The sequence below is a fragment of the Epinephelus moara genome, chromosome 2 (genome assembly GCF_006386435.1).
Source record: "Epinephelus moara isolate mb chromosome 2, YSFRI_EMoa_1.0, whole genome shotgun sequence".
Classification (NCBI taxonomy): domain Eukaryota; kingdom Metazoa; phylum Chordata; class Actinopteri; order Perciformes; family Serranidae; genus Epinephelus; species Epinephelus moara.
Genome location: NC_065507.1, coordinates 37,504,389 through 37,525,913, shown reverse-complemented (window position 1 = coordinate 37,525,913; position 21,525 = coordinate 37,504,389). Strand labels below are relative to the sequence as shown.

The 21,525-nt window shown below is 40.3% G+C and overlaps 1 protein-coding gene across 1 annotated transcript; it reads left to right on the top strand.

The window, feature by feature from the left end:
* Positions 1-10,024: 10,024 nt before the first annotated feature.
* On the top strand, positions 10,025-15,394 carry LOC126400435 (ras-related protein Rab-1B-like). Its single transcript, XM_050061117.1, has 6 exons — positions 10,025-10,206; positions 11,266-11,338; positions 11,441-11,536; positions 12,329-12,424; positions 12,543-12,674; positions 14,563-15,394. Exons 1-6 carry the CDS (start codon positions 10,193-10,195, stop codon positions 14,794-14,796), a joined length of 645 nt encoding a protein of 214 aa, XP_049917074.1. The 5' UTR covers positions 10,025-10,192; the 3' UTR covers positions 14,797-15,394.
* Positions 15,395-21,525: the final 6,131 nt, after the last annotated feature.

The following is a 21,525-nucleotide window of genomic DNA, read 5'->3' as shown; positions in this document are numbered from 1 at the left end:
TTTGTTTGTGACCAGAATAAGACCATTTCTTCTAAACTGTCTTTGGACTGCATCCATGTATGATTGCTGCATTATGATCTGTTAAGACAAATTATACCAAGGAGGAAAAGGAGTCCGAGGGAACAGGACTAAATAAAGCAGATTTGGTCATAATTTAGCAATATCAAGAATGTTGGTAGTTTAGATCAAATAGAACACGTCTCAACAGGCCACCAGTTACAGGAAAACAGTATGGAACATCAAAAAACAAATCTGGCTAATAAAATCAGCCACTATTTTGTTATTTGCCAATTTGGGGAGTGGTGCAAAAGTGAACAATCAGTCCAGGCAGAAGTGGGTGTGGCCTAAATGATAGAGAGAAAGACAGAAGTCCCTTTTATGCCACATAGTTCAGATGATATGAGCAAGCATTTATTGAATTATGAAGGGCCCATGGCCTAACCTTCATTAAATGCAAGTGAGCATTGGCATACCTACCTAATGACCTTCTTCTGTCAAAATTATATGCATTTCTTTTAAATGCAGGGAAACCTGGTAAAATTAGGTGATAAAATCTTTTTCCGTTGCCAGTTGCTTTTTTTTTTTTTTTTTTTTAACTGGTGTGTCAAATTCAGCATCACAGACGCCCCACAAAGAGGTAATTAAATGGTAGGGAGCAGCATGGAGGCCTTTGAAAATTTCATCATGGTTACTTTTTTTTAAATATCGCTTACTTATTCACTCTCTCTCCCAAACTCGAATTTTGAACAATGATTGGGCAATGCTTGGGTGGAGACCGATGGAATTAGTTTCAGCGAATCACTGGTGTCGCATTTCCATCACTACCAATCAGAGCTGGAGCCAGTAAATACCCATAACCACTGCAGAGTCATTTGTCCCGAATGAATGTCAATTATATCCTTTCTCACTAAAGACAAAAAACAGATATTGGAGGGCAGACTGCTCTCATGCGCTGTTTATACTTTTCCTATGAAAAGTAATGCATCAAAATTTATATTTACCCCATGTAATCATAAGCCAGTAATTCATGTATAACTCATGTATTTTGGAAGGCTGCAATCAAGTGACCAATGTACTGACAGAAGTAAAGAAAGAAGTGGTCCTAAGTGGTCCCGTTAGGATGGCAGGTTGGGGTGGTGGATGGGTCACAAAACAGTACTTTCCCCAGGAGACCGGTGTTTGGAAGTTCTGAAAGTATAATTGCGTAACTTTGCGCTAAGGATGTAATGTTGTTTGTGGGCCACTAATTAATAGAATATCATACGACTTGTTGTATGAGGATTCGTTGTAGTGGGTGTTTGTGGGTTTTTTGTTCAGTAGCAATGGGGCATAAAAGACAAACAGACATAACCAAAATCATAACCTATGTATGACAGTACAAATATTTTCACCTTTAGTTGGTTCTTTGAATCATCCACACACTCTCTATCTGGTCTGCCTTCTTTCACAAAACTCCTCAGTGATGTCTTTATGTTTACATTTGAGTTAGAATAGATAAAAATAGAAAAGGAAGTGATCGGCATTGGCCAGTGGCTAAACCAACAAAGACAGGCAAGCCTGCCACAGAAACTCACACTGCAGCAGGGTATGAGAGGAAAAATGAGGATGATATCACTGTAGCACCAATAAAGTTTGATTGACAGGTGATCTCTGAACTGCACAGCAGAAACTCCACAGGAAATAACTATTAGCAGAGATGGATAACAAGATAGGATCACAGCTTTACCTTTAATTGTGTGCTAACAGAGACTATGACCGTGTGTTAACCTAATACTGTCGGCTATGTGTGTGTGTGTGTGTGTGTGTGTGTGTGTGTGTGTGTGTGCACGCGCCCATGTGTGTTCATTGTGTATTTACTCCTTCCTGCAGTAGCAGAAGAGAGGGGTCTTTTAATAAGAGTGTCATGTTGCTTCCTGTCTGTGAAGTGTGTGTGTGACATAGAAGGAGCTGCCTGTTATGTGAAACACACACACACACAAGCACACACACACACACTTTTCAAATACCTCTGGTGAGTATGGACAGCTGGTTTGTTGGCGGGAAAGCAGAGGCCAGCTGTCACTGGAGAGACAGAGACGGAGAGAGAGGGAGGGTGGGGTTACATGCACCAAGAGATGGAAAGAGAGGGATAACAAGAAAAAAGATAAACATCTACAGACATAAATACAGATAAATATGTAGAGAAGGAAAAGACCAAAATATATAACAAAAATAAAGCATGACAGCGAACGAGAAAAAACCTGAAAAGAGAGAGGAAAAAGACTCCTAAGAGATGCAACTACACCATCTTTGCAGCTAATTTTCTCACATTAGCTTCAAAGTCAGCAGAGGAAAACCTTAGCATCATTTACATCAGTGCACACAGTCTTAACAATGACAACAGACTATAAAAGTTCCCTCTCTGTTGGATTAACTGGATTAATTGGGCACTAATAACCTCAGCTGCAGAACAACAGGACTTTCTACCATAACATTTCTCTAGCACAGTCGCAAGAAGAAAATGTTGGCAATGTTCATTTCTGCAAATCACGAATATGTTACATTTATACGTTTCACACGTATCATATCAGGGAAAGCATATGAGTACATACAAAAGTACATGAGCTGACTTTGTCATTTAGAGGTGGAGGGGATGGTGGATGGGGTGAAACCAACAAACAACAACACTGTTTTTTAGATCAGGAGACACTGTGTATCATTGCTTACATTACTACATTATGTAACATAACTTCAGATTAATTATAAGTAATCCTAATATCCTTTAATCTAATTCAAGAAGTTTTTCATTTCTGCATCATGGCTTCTTCAGTTTGAATCAGTAAAGGTGCTTTTATGTGATGCTGTGCCTCCAAATAAAAGTCAGTTCATTTATTGTTGCTTTTTTCTGTGTGTGTGTGTGTGTGTGTAGACGGCATGGGGTGACAGAACAAATAGTGAAGCTAAGAATGCATTATATTGATACAACACCACAAACTGATGTTTTTTTCCTTCAACAACAAATGCATGTGGTTACATTTTGCCAGCACACACAAGTGGTTAAGTTTAGGCAACAGAGGCACATTGTTGGGTTTAGAAAAAACAACAGGGTTTGGCTTTACAATCACACAGGGAGTGAACACCAGTCTCTTGGTTGTTGGACCCATCCTCCACCCATCCCACCAGCCCTACTTGGACTTTCGCTTACAACTTGCGTTGTTGTCCCACCACGTGTCCCCCTGACACCACCGGGTGCTGTTACACAATAACGGCGACTGACCACGTATCATGCCAATGTGACAACGTCTTTCACTGGTGTTAGAAGCCACTGCCCAAGTGCCAGAATTCCATGACTTTGGTCGCATAGATACTTACCCCTCACTGTAGCTTGATGTGTTCCTCCTCAGAAATGTAACTACACATCACTGTTATGCAGATCTTTATCTTTGTTAGCTGAAAACCATTTCCCTCAGTGGATATGAAGCTATTATAGAGTTTCATTTCACAGGTAAGCAAAAAAAAAAAGTGAATACAATAAAACCGCCACAAAATAACATATAAAGTCCTGTGTGTGATTAATCTTGGCGTAATAAATGCAATATAAAATTCCATAGGCTTGTGCTAATATTGTTAACATATTCTATTTGTGGTGTCCAGCAACAGACAAGTGCTTTGTCTGTTAATCTTGCAAAGTAGAATGAAAACTACTTGTATTTGTAATTTTCACTATTGAGCCATGTTTAATGTGTGTTTAGGTGCATTGTGAATCAATCAATCTTTACAGCACTTCACAGAAACCCCACTGCCGACCAGCGTTTAGAGGGCAACACAGACGCGCAGCACACAAGTAAAATTGCTCACAAAGGCAAAAGCTACAGTACAGGCACTGTGTGGAGTTGATACACAACTATAATAAGCCTTTACAAAAAAAGAGTAATTATGAAAATTTTACATTAACACTACACTCACATTGTTAAATAAAGGGTTTTTCCTGCATAGAGAATTCGGAGGAATCCACCTTCATCTAATTTTGTCGTTTTGGCGTTGCCAAAACTGTGAAGAGGAAAATAAGGGCTGTCTGTTTTTGGCTGGTCCACCAAAGCATTTATCATTCCAGAAAATGCAAAAGAAAGCCGATGAGGTCATTATTACTCTCCTTTTTCCTGTCATTTGATATTTATATCACAGGCTGGCACTTAAAATGGTGTTGCAAATGGCTGCGTTTGAGGATGCAGCTCTGTTGGAAAGATATTCACAGATTTGAAATTCCCGGATCAATAACATAACCAAAATGTTTTCAAAATACAAATGATGCCTCTGTCCAACCGCACTTAAGTAAACAACGAGCTACAACTTAATTTTCATCACAACGGGCCATCCTCCAAGCTGAACAAATAACATTACTCCCTATGCAGCTGACTGTAAGATGAGGGTTCCAGGGACCGTCTTCAAAGTGCAACAATAAAAAGAAATCGTCAGTAACCTCACTCTTATAGAGTGTATTGTCCAAAATGATTTCACACATCAGTGGTCTCCTTTTGGTTATACTACAACACTTAATTTTCAAAAACATGCTTTTTAAAAAGAATAGTTTTAGGATTTCTTTTGGAAAAAATATTTAATATCTTCACTCATATATGTAGTGTGGTACTCCTAAAATATGTTGATTTATAAACGTGTTAGGCCAGTTGAAGCCATGGCAAGCGTGTTTGTGTGTGCACATTATCAATACAGTAACATCTTTGCTTCATTTTGAGCCAGAAAAAACCCTGTAAATACGTCCTGTGTCCTATATTGTTATGAATTAAATATTGAGCAGCATACTTTTTTTTTTACTGAACTTTAAAAATGAAAACTTGAACCTGCTTTTTTTGTATAGGAGACAGGATTGCATGATGTTTGTACATTTCAAAAAATATACAGCTCTTGTTCTTTTTCCATCTCTCTTGCTACAATAAGACCTTCATTCAACATCCAATTCAATGAGGTTAATTATCTGTCTCCTAATTGGCCTCAGGGCACACACACGCACGCACACACGCACGCACGCATGCACACACGCACACACGCACACACGCACACACACACGCACACATGCACACACACACTGGGAAAAGAGCAAAGGGACAAAGTGACTCCACATAAATCTTCAGCCAATAGCAACAACAGTGAACACATACACACACACACACACACACACACACACACACACACAGCTGAAAATGTATTATTTGCATATTTGCAGCCTAGTTTTCTTACCTATTACTTGAAATATTTTAGCCTTTAGTTTTATTCGACATAGAGAGTAAAAATGTGAATCTCATTGAGCATTCAGTAAGTGAGTTTTTCACACACACGCACGCACGCACGCACGCACGCACGCACGCACGCACACACACACACACACACACACACACACACACACTAATCCTCAGTTTCGTTTCACTTCTAAAACCAATGTTTTTATACTTTATGATGGTGCATTTTTAGTTAAAATCTTGAGCACACACTCTTGCGGACTCAACATTACTCATTTTCAAAGGTCACACACAGACACACACAGACACACACAGACACACAGACACACACACACACACACACACACACACAGGCTGACAAACAAACACACATATATTCAGGAGCCAGGGAGCGTGGTAAAATAAGGGTGAATAGTGAAAAGCACCTATTTATCCCCACTCCCTCAGGTCTCCTGGGACACACACTGCCAGGAACAATGACCGGTTTAACTCCATCCACTGACCTGCACACACACACACACACACACACACACACACACACTCTGCTGTTTATGTATAACCTGACTCACACACTCTTCATTCTGTCTATAAACACAGAACACATACATGCTCTCTTACACGACATGCACTTTGTGTCAAAGAACAAACTTTGAGACATTAGTGAAGCATTGTCCATGATGAATAAATAAAAGGTGTTAATACTGAGTCAGGGACTTCTCTTTTGTATGTTCGTCTATCAACACTAATTTAGTTTTATTTGTCATATGTCCACTCAGTCAATAGCAAAAAATGTTTGCCTTGTACATTTCTGTAAACCACAGATATGTTACATTTGTCCAACATTATGCAGCAGAAACTTTATGTTTCATCAACACCGTGTTTAACATGTGATTAGGTTTTGGCACAAAGAACACCGTTATGGTTAGGAAAAGATCAAATTTGGACTCAAAATATCAGGTTCTGGGGGCACAATCACAGCTGGACAAGTTGTCCTAGTCTTGGTAAAAACAAAGGCTTCTTGTGGCACTATCCCTACTAGAAACCCAGCAATGAATCCCTGAAAAAACAACTGGTTTTGTTGTTCGTTAGGCTTGAACAGATGTCTGCAGCTTGGCAGGCGACTTGCCTAGGTGTCATGCCATCCACCATCCCCTCCACCTCCTGATGGCAGAGTCAGCTCATACAGCTCAGTCACTTTAGAAATGTTGACATGATATGTATGAAATGTGCAAATGAAACGTAATGGTGGTTTGCAGAAACGTACAATGAATGAACTGTCCGCATAGTCGAAGGGTGTTGACTTCTTTAGTCCTCCAGAAACCCTCTGCATCAGTTCATTATTGTATAGTATGAAAAGCCTTTACAATAAAATAAAAGTTTGACGTCATGTTTTTGAGTTAAAACTAAAGAAAAATGAAGTATTTCTGCTCTTTCCTCCGTGTTTTTCCCCCAAGCTTCATGTCTTTACAATATAGCTTCATTTTCCCACCCTTCCTCTTGCTTTCTAACCCTCTCTCTTTGTTAATTTCTTACTCTTGTCATTCTTTATTCCTCCTCTTTTTCCTGGTCCCTTCCCCCAGTTTTCCCACCTCTATGCTCCATCAGAAGCACCACAAAGCCTGCCTCTGCCCTAGCAACCACCGCACCGCCGCCTCTGCCCCGGCAACAGGCCGTTGTCAGGACTGCTGACCCCTGACCCGATCACAGCTGCTCAGCCATCGCATATCCCACAATCCCTTGCTCTCTGCTCGCTCCCGTGACCAGGGGGTCACACACACAGGAATCAGCCGTGAATAAGACTGTGTGGCTTTGCTTTGTCCATTTCTAAAAAAAAAAAAAAAAAGGGAAGAGAGGGACCAAGGAGAGGAGAGGCGAGGAAAGGAGGAGAGGAGAAGACAGGAGTAGAGAAGAGACAAAGTCAAAGGAAGGGAATAAAAGGAAGGTAGGAGAAGAGATGAGGACAAGAAAGGAAACAAGGACAGTAGATGAGACCAGTTGAGGATATATAAAGAAAATGGGAGAAGATAGAAAACTGTACAAGGAGAGGAAATAAGGAAACAGGGAAAAGGGGAGGAGAGAGAAGGAGAGTTGAAAAGAAACACACAGAGAAAAAGTAATGGAAGCAAAGAAGGAAACAGTTTGAGGAGGGGAAAGGAAACAAGGAGAGGAGAGGAACGGAAAGAAGGATTGCAGAAAACAATGGCTGACATGTTGACCTGGAAAAAAATGATCTGAAAAGATGCTGACATGTCAAAGATGCCCTGTGATGTTTTCTTAAGATTCTCTGTACAGTTGTTCATTAGAAGCCTGACATAATATTACACATTTATGTTTTTGCAAACACATGACACTGTAATGTGAAACCAGTAAGTCCAGTTTTCCTCTTGGTGGAAAGCTTTTTCAGAAATGTATTAAAAAGTTCAGCTGTATGTCAGGAAGCAGGGATACATGTAGAAACATGTCTGCATTATCACGGATGTGGCCTTGGCCAGCTTTGATTCATTTCTATTTTATGCTCAATAACCAAACTTACATCAACAATATCTGTATATTAAAGTTTCTGTCAGATCATAGTTTATACCAACAGTCATTTTCTTTAATCATTTGTTTTCCTGAGTATTTTAATAAATGTCTGAGTGTGAAAACATTTGAAGCAATTGAATCTCGGTATCAGCGATAAATCAAAGATAAATTACAGTTTAATGTATAAATATTCAATTATGTGCGACTCAGTTGACCAGCTCCAACCTCCACTCCCTCCTCTGGTCAGCTGACAGCTTCGGATAAACAGCTCCATTATATCATTTAAGTGAAGTGATCTTACAATACCAACACCATGCTTCAACACAGAGCTGTGAGAACAACAACTCACCATTCATTTAAGAAATAATCAGCCACATCCTTGGAATGAGTGTGTCGCAGTAACGAGACAGATCAGTGCACATTATGTTCGAGTGGCTCCGTGCATGAGTGCTATTGTGTGCATATAGGCTTGAATGTGAGAAGGTTTATGCTGTTGTGGAGGTGGAGGGGATGGTGGATGGCATGAAACCGAGGTGAGACGGCTGCCAAGCAGCAGACCACTGCTCAAGACAAACAAACAACAAAACAATTGTTTTTAGAGAGACATTGCGGCATTTCCTGCGACAATTGTGGCACCAGAGCTGGGTATCATTAGCCAAAACATGTTGTTGAAACATAAAGAGCTTTCAGGTGATCAAAAAAATGAATGTGATCAATTTCATGCTCTGTGATTAATTAATCTGAATCATCTACATCAATCTTTGCTGTGAAAGTATTTAAAAAATCTGTTCAAATGACTTTTGGCAGATGAGTTGTAGTACGGCTGCTGGATTTTGGACACAATTGTCCCCCTGTCCTCTACCACCCAAACTGGTCTGCAGTCCATTGCAATCCATTTTGCAAAGGAGTCAGTTTGTCGGTCACAGGTAGACTTACTCAGTTTGCATCTGAACGCCTGATCGAGCGTGGCTTGACGGGGCTGACTGCTAGCACTAGCATCAGAGGCTGTGCTAGCTCGAACCTTCGGGTTCGCTGCTACATGCTTTGCATTGAGTAGGTAATTCAGGCATGCAGTACTCCGATGATAGGAAAATTCCTCACTGCAGAAATTGCAGAGAACAGTGGTCCTATCAGCAGTTCCATCTGGGCATATTTTAAATGTTAACGCTCCATTTACAGGGCCAATCAGTGTCATCTCGTCTGCTTCCATCATGTGACAAATCCACTGTGGCCTTCAATGACACACCAGGTCATAGGGCACCACTGAATGCAATTAGTTAGAGTTGATTTTTTTAACACGTTATTGTTTCTGTGATTAATTAATACAAATCAATGTATTATTTCGACAGTCCTAAAAGAAATGTAAAGTTTTCTGCCACATATAAAATGTACACATTTTACAATACCCAAATGTACAATACCAACAGGGTTGTAAAATTGCTAAAAAGAATTAGCAACAAAATAATGGTCTTTCCGGACACTTTTCCCCACATACAGCTTACAACACGCTAACATTACTAGCACAAGCCTATGACATTTTACATGCATAAATTAGCCTAATAGCTAGTGGAGATTTCCTCTGTTCATATGAAAGCAGGATAAATCACACACAGGAATTAAAATGCTATTTTGTTAGGATTTATTGTCTTCACAATTTATTATTTTTATCTGTGTGAAATAAAAGTAAATAAAGGTTTTGTTTCCACTGAGGGAAATGGTTTTCAGTTTACAAAAATAAATTTGTAAATTTGTGTCTGCGTCACTGCAATGTGTAGTTACATTTCTGGGGAGGTGCATGTAGATGCACGAGTAGGATAGCAGCTAACATGCTGCTGTTGTGTCATTTGTAGTTTTTTGGGTGGTTCCAGAAGAACTACTTCCCGGTCGTTTGTTTGGAAGTTTCAAAATGGCGGTCGGTCCAGAGATGTATGACGCACAGGAGATGCTGTCAGTTTGAGGTAATGTCAGTGAAGATCAGAAGCACAGTGCACTGCACCTCACCATGGCTATGACAGATCAGTACAAAAACATCACCTAAATGAAAAAAGCAGAAAACAAGAGTTGATGGTGAAGTTTAGTTTCAACTTAGAGGGTTGTAATGCAGTGTTTGTCTGGCTGTGTGTGTGGGTGAGTGTGTGTTGGTTCCAGGTGCTGTCCCCAGTGTAACCTGAGCTGGACTTTATTAATAAATAATGCATCTGAATCAGTCAGCTCATCAGTCAGCCAGCAGCTCCGGCTTATTCTGCCATTTGCCCTCCAAAGGACAGTACAGACAGACACACACACACACACACACAAATACTCTCTTACACACATACAGAACAGTACACAGCATCACAGTCTGAGATAATCTGCCTGTTTTCAGCTTCAGGATTCAATTTCGGGGATTCTTAATTTTTTTTTTTGTTGTGTCACCTGGAGGTACCTCACCGATCATGAATCCTGAATAGTAAGTATTGTTTCTCTCTGTATGCTGTGTGTTACCTTCAACAAGACATACAGTGCACACCACCGGTAGACACTGACATCTGCTCTTTAACAGTGACTGCTGACATGAAAAGTTAGGAGGCAATTTAAGAGCCTTGTTTTGACCTGGATACAGTGATATCTTGCAGTCTTGTGCCCTAAATTTAAATACCGATATACTTACAACTCAACCTTGTGTGTAGAGTTTCCTGTGTTTAAGCGTAGATATCTTGCTTTAATCCTGCATGTATATAAAATATAAACTACATAATTGATGATCTCCTGTAGTTTGAGCCGACTCAGAGGTATCTGTCAGTTACAGGGTTGTGAATTAGGTGTCCAGGGTTACAAAAAAAAGGCTAGTTCATTTTCTGCACAATTTTAGGTAACTGAATCACTAGGCCCCTGTGACTTATGGGAATTGTAGTCCTTAAAGCCAGCTCAGCTCCCACATCAAACTGAGGAAGAAAGTGTGACTTCTCTTACACAACTGTTGTTACTTTACTCACTCCCCAGAATAAATGTTGGCATTTTACATTTCTGCAAACTATTTATGTTGAAACTTTACCTTTCATTTTATCGTTTTGTGGTGTAACAATGCTGTGGTTAATGAGTGGTTAGGTTAAGGCACGGAAATCACTTGGTTAGGGTTAAGAAAAGATCATGCTTCTTTTTAAAAAATATTTTAAAAACATCTTATAATATCCAGTCTGGTGGTTACAAACATGGTTGGATACGACCTAAACGCTTGTTCAAAAACATCCACATTTGTTGGTCTTGAAAAGTGGTCTGCAGCTTGGCAAGTGTCTCTCCTAGGTGTCACATCATCCACCATCCCCTCCTCCTCTTAATGAGAAACACAGCGCATTTACATGTAATCTGAACTCCGTCATACATATAAAATGTACGAATGTAACATATCTGTGGTCTGCAGAAATGTACAATGCCAACATTTTATTCTGGCAACTGGGCTGGAAAAGACCCCAAACACATGTCAAATGTCCTGATGTGTGAGTACATCTACGTGTGTGTTTTTCTTCAGTGACTACCTGTTCAAACTCCTATTGATTGGTGACTCTGGAGTCGGAAAGTCATGTCTGCTGCTACGCTTCGCGGTAGGCTTGTAAAAAACAAAACCAAAAAAACAACACACACTCAAACTTAACTTTTTAACACTTTACTTTGTGTTGTTGATCATGTGTCACACACCCCATCAGGATGACACCTACACTGAGAGCTACATCTCCACCATCGGAGTCGACTTCAAGATCAGGACGATTGACATGGACGGGAAGACGGTGAAACTACAGATTGTAAGAGTTTGTCCCCTCTTTATGCTGCCTTTGCTTGTTTTTTTTCTTGTTTTTTGTCGACAGCGGCACTGTGCTGCCCTTGCGTGTGTCGCTTAAGATAGCATGCCAGTATCTGTTAAGTAGTAGCTGATCTCATCCTCTGCACGGAGAGTAAGAAGCTCCTGGACCTCATTGTTTTCCCAATTTGCAGGTCTTTTTGGCTGCTGTTGTTCTTTGAGTAAGCTGCTAACTGCTACTTTTAAAAACTCCTGGCAGTGCTTCGCACACGTAACACGTCATCAAAACGTTGCATACATGATCCCGTCCAATGGCTGTCCCTTTTACACAGACGTCGATGTGGGGCTATTACTACCTCTGTTGCCGGCTTAAAGGCAAGACAACTCTATCCCCCCAATTCTGCAGTTGTACCTTTTACAAAGAACAGCAAGGCAGAACAACAGCAATTCCCACCTTGAACAAGCAGTGTAAAATGGTGCTTTTGTTTATCAGACTTGTGATGGGGGGCAGGAGTGTGTTCTCATTAGGAGACACCATGTTGTTTGTAAGAACAAAAAACTCTGAAAATACTGTATCATGTAAGCTTGGTGTACCTGCAGAGTCAGGACAGACTGCCACACCGTCTGTGTGTGTGTGTGTGTGTGTGTGTGTGTGTGTGTGTGTGTGTGTGTGTGTGTGTGCGTGTGTGTGTGTGTGTTGTGTGTGTGTGTGTGTGTGTGTGTGTGCGTGCGCGCGTGTGTGTGTGTGTGTGTGTGTGTGTGTGTGTGTGTGCGTGCGCGTGTGTGTGTCCCTCAGTGGGACACAGCAGGTCAGGAGAGGTTTCGAACCATCACCTCCAGCTACTACAGGGGAGCTCACGGCATTATCATCGTCTATGACGTCACTGAGCAGGTTGGTGTGTGTTTCTGTCACATCATCCTCAACATAATAGGAGAGAGTTTGAACATTAACTTCTCTCCTCCTCCTTCTGTTCCTGTGCTCTTGTTTCTGTCTCTCTCTTTCCCTGCAGGAGTCCTTTAACAACGTGAAGCAGTGGCTGGACGAGATAGATCGTTACGCCTGTGAAAATGTCTCCAGGCTCCTGGTGGGAAACAAGTCTGACCTTGTTAGTAAGAAAGTGGTGGATGCTGCCACTGCTCAGGTAACAGGCTACACACAGTGCAATAAGCAGCTAAAAACTAATAAGCAACTCCCGTCATCACTTAACCCCCAAAAAAGTTGGCATTGTAGGTTTCTGCAAACCATGGATATGGTATGTGCAGGTTCTTATATTGCATATATGTTGAAACTTTCAATTTTAACAACACTCTGGTTAATATGTGGTTTAGGCACTTGGTTATGGTTAGGAAAAGTTCATGTTCTGGCGTAAAATACCCGATTTCACAGTCCCAGCAAGAAGTGCAGCGATGTCTCCGTAAAAACCAATTGCTTTTCCTGGCACCCTCTCTGCGAGAAAAACGACGACGGGTGCCATGGAAGCTACTGGAAACACAGCAATCACACACTTAAAAACTGATTTTGTTATTTGTTGATCTTGAACAGCGGTCTGCAGCCTGGCAGGCATCTCACATAGGTGACATGCCATGAAAAAGTCAGCTCATATTTTACGTCACTTTGGAAATGTTGACACAGGAAATGCGCAAATGTAAGATGTTCACTGTCTGCAGAAATGTACAATGCCAACATTTTCTTCCACCAGCTGGGCTGCATCAGTCTTATAGCTGTGAGGCTGTAATGTTCATCAAACTCCAGAGAACTAGATCAAATGCTTTAAAAATGAATTAAAAAACCCCAACATTGTTACTGTAGCTCCTCTCTGTTGAGCTAAATGTAGTTTGTCCTCATAGTGGTGTCAGAGGGAAGGCCGCAGTTACATGCTTTATTTTTCAGTGTCAGCATGCTAATGTTTTGCATGCCATGTTGGCAATTTTATTTCAAGTACAGTTAAGATTGACGAGGACTCAGTCATCAGAGTTCCCGTCTCAAGCATAATTGATGGGATAGCGGACCGTTTGATCTGATGAAGTGACTTCCACTAAGTTTCACAATATTGTTCAATTACATTTATGTGATGGCTACAGATTTGTCACATGGCATACCAGACAATTCTCACTCCCAGCTCATCAAATACCAGAGGATGTTGGCATCACACACCGATACACAGAGGCACCCCTCTTGGTGGTATGATACATACCCAGCAGCATCAGTTTGTAATGCCACCGGAAACTACTGTAATATAAGAAGTGAGAGAGTCTGTATAAAGAGGGCTGGAGGGGAGGTGGATTGGTCAAACAAACTCTGGACTTCCCTGGCAACCTGCTGTTTGTCTCTGTTTGTGTTGCCTAAACTTAAGGAAATAAACCTAAAAACAAAGTGTTTACTTACCTGCAAGTTTATTTTGAAAGAGACTGTATGCATGTAACAAGCAGAAACTACATTTCCTGTGAAAAAGGGAAGTGTATTTTGAAAAGACACAATGCATGTAACATTCATACGTTGACACGCCATTCCTGAACATCCAAAACAAACCTACCTAGCTTTTAATAATTTGACATGTAGGTCCACTGACAAAGCGGTAGTATTTGACGAGTTGGGATGACAACCTGTTGGCCATTCATAATGTAATTCATAAATTATGATGGTGTTGTTTTGAAGTACCCAACAGAATACAAAGCAGTTGCACCATCGACAATATTAAATTTCTTACATATCAACTCATTAATAATTCAAGACTCTGGAGCAATTCATTTTCGCAGTGAGTGCTTACTCACTTTTAATCTGTGAGCACATAGAATAGATCTTAATTGTCATTGTGTTCAGAACAGTGAAAATCTGTTTAGCAGCTCTTCAGTGGTGTGCAGCACAAAGGTTCAGTAACAACAACAAATACAGGCAGATAAATAGAGCAAACTAAATACATGTTACTGCTAATGCTTTACTTCTAAATAGAGCTGTGTTTGCATATTGCAGATTTGTGATGATGGATTCCTTCCTCTATCCCTGCTTCCTTCTCCTCCGTCTCTCTGCAGGACCTGGCCTCCTCTCTTAAGATCCCCTTCCTGGAGACAAGCGCCAAGAGCTCTGATAACGTAGAGAGGGCTTTCTTGACCATGGCCTCTGAGATCCACAAGCGCCTGGCCAGTGAGGGAGGGGGGATGCAGGGTGAGTCAAAAGAGGCCAGGGCGCAAAGTGCCAAGATTAACAGCGCCCCTCTGTGGCTGGGAGGGGACAAACAGACGCAGGAGGCCAGTAACTGCTGCTGAGCAGGAGACGACACCAAGATGACATGAAGAGAGATGTGTCATTTTAAACACACCCACCTGTCTCGTTTCAGGACTATGTAATTGTGTGCTTTGAACACACATGTTGTTTGCTATTGAACTAAAAACATATGCAAAAAAAAAAAGGACTTTTCAGGACAAACAATTAATGTGTTTTTAGCTTGACTACAGTATATTTTGAAGCTTGGTATTTTTGAATTAAATATATAAGGAGCACAGACAAACAGGACAGATGATAGAAAGATCTGAAACTCTGCCAAATAAACAACTAGGACAGTGGGGGTTTTATAAGAGCAACATTTACTGTATAGCTCATTTAACTCAAGATAAAAGATGGAAGTAGCAAAAAGTGGAATTGCAAATATGAAAAATATAAATGAAAAATATAATGAAAAATATAAATATCTGAATCATTGTTAATACTCACACAGAATGGGAGGAGTTTTATTTAAAAATGTGATATTAGCAGATTTAGCTGCTGATACAGATGCATTTCCTGAGTGATTTAGACTGTCAGTTACCTTCATTTCCCTCAGAGGTGTTTTATTGTATTTACCAGGTTTTGTTGTGTTATGCATGTTGTTTATGTCAATAAAAACATCTTAGGATTCTTGATGTTGAAAATGTGGTTACAAGATCTGAAACATATAAATAGGCAAATAGACTTCATATAAAAATATGTGTAAATATGTACAAATGAACGTTTTCTGATTCCTCACCTCTCCTTTTAATCTCTTGTTAGATTTAGGGTACAAAAACTACAAGTTTAGTAAGTGGAAAAACCCCCAACATTGACTGGTTGTACAAGATGGGATATGAACCACCACTTACATGGACAGCATGTCATTTTCTGCCACTAGTAGTCTCAGTCAAAATAATAACATAAGACTGAACAATGCCGCCATTGCAGTTAGTTTCTCCTGGTAAGGATTCCTTCAGTGTTGATCCTTTGGGAGTTTTTTAGCGGGAGCCAAATTATCTGCATAGATCACTACATCTCAGAAACAAATGGCCTAGTGGGTTTTAACTGTAAAAACACTGAATAAAGCAGTTTCACATTAAAAATCAGTTTTTCTTCAATGATGTTTGGCTCATAGGAGAACGGCTGCTATCCCAGCACCTGCCAATGTGCTCACTGTGTCTGTCTGATAAGTTAATATCCAGCAATTCAGGAGGTTTTTACCAGGAGCCGAAGTATCTTCCTGTCCAAAACAAAGGGGTCAGGTGGTTTCAACCAGTAAAAACATTGAATGAAGCAGTTTCATAGTAAAAATACGTTTCTCCATTGCTGTTTGGCGCAGCAGGGGCTGGAGCCAAGCAACTGCAACTGTTTGATCAGTTGTTTCTCTGATATGAGTGAAATCCTTCATCTGATTAAAACATGCAGTTAAAAATGACTAAGATCTAATAAAAAAAAGAAAAGAAAAGTGTAATAAATTGTGGCTAAAACTGGATAAAAAGTCAATTTATGACAGCTTCTGGCACACAGACACAACCCTGACACATGCACAAAGGAGATATGCCTCTGACAGTTGGCAGCGACCAGATGACAGGGACCTTGACCTTTATTAAAGTTTTGGATTTCTCTGGGTTTGAACATTGTTGGAAACGTCTGGGATAGTTTACATAATCACCCCAACAAAGACATTACATTGGTCTCACTGTTTTTAGACATTTTGACACAGTAAGTTACTTATTGTATCTTTAGCAGGAACATATCAAGAAAACGTCATCAGTGGTCATTTTTTAGTTCAAAGACGCAGCTGCAATCAAGTTTCATTATGCAAAGTATAGGATCCAGCATCTTTGGACCATGCCTATTACTAGGTATTAAAAGTCAGGATATTTTAGCCTCTGCTGCAGGTTATATCACCTGAAATAATTTCAAAGCCAATAAGCTCAACTTCAATTATGTAAATGACATCCAGTTTTTAATAGGTCTTTGCAATCATGACAAACTGCTGGACATTCACAGGAGATATTAGCCTGACAAATATCACTTGGGGATGTGAAGCGATTTCTCATAATTGCCTGACAGTCCTGAGTCTGTTATATTAGGGTCATTTTTCACATGAATCAATATTGTTGCTGAGTGATGGATTCTTACAGTCACACAACGAGTCACTGCAGATTGATTCCTGTGGAATCAGCTGGACATTATTACAACAACCAGGGCCTGTATTTATGTCTAGTCCAACCAAAAACATGTCCACTTTCTTCTTGTATCCATCAACACTGCTTACACAAATTTAGATGATACTGACACCTAGTGGCCTCTACTAGTGTTACAATTCAAAACTGAGACAGGCTGACCAAGCAGGCAGTGGTTGCAGGATAAAGGGAGGCTTGAATTTGTCAGTATGCACTGTGCCACAGCGATCCCTTTAATGCACATTCAAATTTGGGAAAAAGAAAATAGCGCACTGGAACCATTTTGGTACTTTGAGGTTGAGGTTTCGTAATAGGTGCTGAGAGAGAAACTGTTGGATCAGTGCTTTTCTAGTAAGCAGGGTGAGGGTTTGTAGCAGGAACAGAGTCAGCAGATGCACATTAAACCAGAAGGCATCACACAAGCAGATCCAAAACAGGCAAGAAACAAAGCCTGGAGCTACAGCAGAAACATGGCAAAGGAGAGTTAATGGACAGGTCCGCACTTGGTGCTTCTGAAAGTCAAGGAAGGATCCTTAAATGACTGAACTTCAAGGAGGCTACATCAACAATTCCTGCTGAAGGACTGTTTCAATAGGCCCGATCGAGATGAGCCAGGCCTGCGCAGATTCAATCACCGGCGATCAGCGCACAATGCATGCCGTTAGTTTTGTGTCCGACTTCATCCCGACTTGCTCTGACGTATTACAAAAGTGTACGGCGATAAAATCGCGAGAGCAAGGCGGCTGCAGTTTTTAGAGCCAGGCGCCGCAGTTGCTCTCCACCGACTGCACCACCTGGCATTCACACAATTTAACAGCTGATTGGTTCAGATGTCGACTCCACAAGATGACGTCATAGATAAACTTTTAATTTTTGTTGAATTTCAGAGATTTTATTTGTCTGATTTGAAGGTTTATTCTGTGAACAGAAAACATGTGTAACTGATGGTGAAGTTTAGGCCTAGTTGTCAAAGAGTAAATACATTCATCATAAACTAAAGTCTACTGTATATTAACACTGGGCTGTTTTAATTATTGACGTATTTAGCATCACAGAGACTTGTGGTCAGTGGGATGTGAGGATTCTTAAAATAACACTGGTATAGATATGACACCCTGACTATATCCGACTGATCTTTAATGAAAGCTGTTGTCTTGTATTTTTTTCCTCTGAAAATATGAACCTTATAGTCAGACACAATTTATTTAGCCCGTGTAATTGAGGGGACGGGTCAAACTGATATGATGCTGATTTACATGACAATTCATGTAAAATGGAGGTTAAACCATGAACATAAATTACAGGTAAAGCATTTTAATAAATGAATCTATCATAATTAAAACAGTTGGACACTGAGAACAAACTTGTATATAAGTCTGATGATATCTTAATGAATTGACATCATATCGGACAGCATGAAAGTGTTGCTGTGACTTTTTGTACGGACTGAAGGCTGCTGGAAACTGTTTGAAAACTGTCCGACTTGACCGCAGCTTTTTGTCACCGCCCCCCGCTGCGGCCGCCTGATCTCATCTACTTTCCAGGCGAGGCACAGTTAATCTCGAACAAGCCTAATGACAAGGATCCTTGAAATTCTACAGAGGACCAAGTTCTTCTCTCAGAGAATTTTCAAGGATGCATACAATTCTTCGCAAATGATTTGCCAGAATTGAAGGCGGCCTGTGACACACAGCCTGTTCCAATGTGTGTTTTCCGAATGCTCGGGAAGGAGTCTCTCCTAGCCTCTGTAGGACCCAACAAGGAAGCACCACTGACTTTGAGAAGCACCAAGGGGTTAATGGGCTAATGAGGGGCAGGTGTGCACACAGGTGGAGGATCAGGACACAGGGAGGGGTGGGAACACTGCACACAGCTGGTGGATGCTGATGATTGTGTAGATGAAATGACAATTAGTCCTGGTACCCTTTTTGATACAAAATAGGTAATACGTCTATTTGCATATGACCTCCATTGTTAAACCCTCCTAGAGAGAAATCCATAAAGAATTTGATTTATTAATCATTCACAACCTTTTATCCTATTCAAGCCTGCAGGGAGCAATTTAGAGTCACCAATTAACCTGAGCTGCATGTGTTTGGACTGTGGGAGGAAGACACAGAACCCAGAGAAAAGAATTTTAGGGCTAAAATAATCTAATGTGTAAATAGTTTGGAGTCAATGGCTTCAAAGCTACTGGAACTTAAATTCTAAACAACATTTGTCTTTAGGTCAGTGTTTCTGAGCAGTTAAAAAATGAGCTTTTCAAAATGTATCACAGTAAATAATGCTTGCTTTGACTGGAGAGTGTGGATGATATTCCTGCTGTCAGCAGCTTCACTAAGCCTTTATGTAGTGAGTGGTAGACACTGACTAGTAGTGTTTCTGGATTCCAGCTACAGTGATTCTATTTCCTTCAGCTACCTCTTTGTTACTGGGAAAAGTTTGCACTCTGCTTAGACGAAAACACATAAGTTGAAGTCATGTTCATTTTTTTTCAGAGCAGCTATAATTGATTCCTTCACCTGTGGTTTGATCTCCACCAACTCCAACCAAGCTGCTACTACTACTTTCTTTCTTTCCTTCTTTTACTAGCTAGTTTCTAACTTTGTCTGCTGTTTGCTGCTGACCAGGTTGTGAACAGTGGGGCTACTCTGTTTATTTAAAAAAACTTGCCTGCTGCTGCTGGAAACAAGATGAGAGTCGTGGGACTGAACCAAAACAAAGGACCAAGTAAGAGTTCATAAAACCTCGTCAGAAAACAGCCTCTTTTCATGGCACTTTTCCCAATGGAAAAAACAGCAACAGGTCACTAAAAACTGCTCGTTTAGTTTCTAAATAGACACTAGAAACAGCGATTACAGGCTAAAACCACCGTTTTTTTTTTTATTTATTTATTTATTTTTTTGGTCTTCAGCAGTAGTCTGCAGCTTGGAGGGCATAACTCCTTGGTCCTACGCCATCCACCATCCCCTCCTCCTCCAGATGACAAAGTCAGTTCATAAACCACGTCACTTTAGAAACAATATAATAATATGAAATGAACAACATATAATATATTGTGGTCTCCAGAAACATACAATGTCTGGCGACTGGGCTGCTCCCAACTTTTCCTTTAGCATGCTGATTTGTCGTTGTGAGCAGGTTGGCCTGCTAATGTCAATATGTAGTGCAAAGCACGTCTGCCTCAACAATGCAATTTACACATTTTGATAACTGCTGATTTAATAAAATGGAGTTCTACAGAATGAAACATGACAGCAAATTAAGCAGCAGACCTTAGTGATATCAGTAATATAAAGTAGGCCCTAGTAGTAAAATAAATAACTTTAGGCATTCATTTTGTATGATATGAAGGAAATACCATACATGAGTAATAAACTGCCAGCCTAGATGACTTACGTTTAACACATATCTGTAGTGCTGCTGTGTTTATTTGATAACATTTCTAATGTTGGCTGAGAATACAATCATACAGGAAAAGACAGTGACATTTTCTTCCACAAATTCTGATTTAATTCTTGTCCCCAAAACTCCTTGTTTTTATTTTTCTTATGTCATTGCAAACATATGAAAACATAGTGTGTGCATTACGAGTACAGTGTGCATGCAAATATGGGATAAATCACATCCTGTATTGATTCAGTAAGTAGACAGCGCGTTTTATTTTCTCAATACGGGACAATCCAGCAGAATTGTTCACATCTGTCTTCTAATAATGATAATTTTCCTTGCAAGTTGAAAGTGTGTGCTAGTTGATCCTAGTAAGCACAGAAGCTTTATGTTGAAAGGTCTCCATGTGAAATTTGGAGCATACGAGTTGTCTGCACACGGTCCTTAACAGCTGAGCCAGCAGAAGCTAACAGTGCTAACTTCAGAAACAGTGCTAACAGTGGCAATGGACAGAGACAGAGAGAGAGCAGTGTAGGGTGGTGGCAATGACCTATCCAGTGGAATACACATATGCATTAACATGCATGCGTGGCCAGACCAGCTTACCAGAACAAACCACAGAGAAGCTTGGAATACAACACACAGGACTGTGGCTTCATTTCCTGCTCTGGACACCATTGCTCCACCATATCTTTGCATAGCAAATAATTGTTTGTTGTTGCTATATTAATGCTTTGAAAATTGTATTTATAATGTGATTCCCTTTGCGTAACATCAATATGGATATCTTATGACCATCAGTTATTTTTTAGTTGTGATAAAATATAAATTAATTCAGGTGTCATACAGAGAACAGTTTCCGTCAGGTGAGATAATGCTGATTTTTTATTTATTTTTTCCCGTAAAATGCATACTATAATCTTATGGAGTTGTTGGAGTCTGTTGCATTCAAATATAATACTGTAGTTTGTTTCACCCATCTTTAGATGTCACCCACTGATGCCTGCCCTTGGATTTACATATGTTGATGTGTCCTGTGAATTCAACTGCTTCTCTGGTGCCGCCTTCATGGTATGTGGTCAGGTTGAACAATGGATTCCAATTACCCAGAGGCTGATATATCGCCACTACAGGCCCGGTTCCTGGAGCCCTTCTGCCCTGAAATTTTAA

What these genes read in the sequence shown, in the direction of transcription:
- LOC126400435 (XM_050061117.1), top strand. An exon ending in GTCTGCTGCTACGCTTCGCG is followed by an intron (nt 11,339 to 11,440) that starts GTAGGCTTGTAA and finishes ACACCCCATCAG; the next exon opens with GATGACACCTACACTGAGAG. An exon ending in TGGATGCTGCCACTGCTCAG is followed by an intron (nt 12,675 to 14,562) that starts GTAACAGGCTAC and finishes GTCTCTCTGCAG; the next exon opens with GACCTGGCCTCCTCTCTTAA.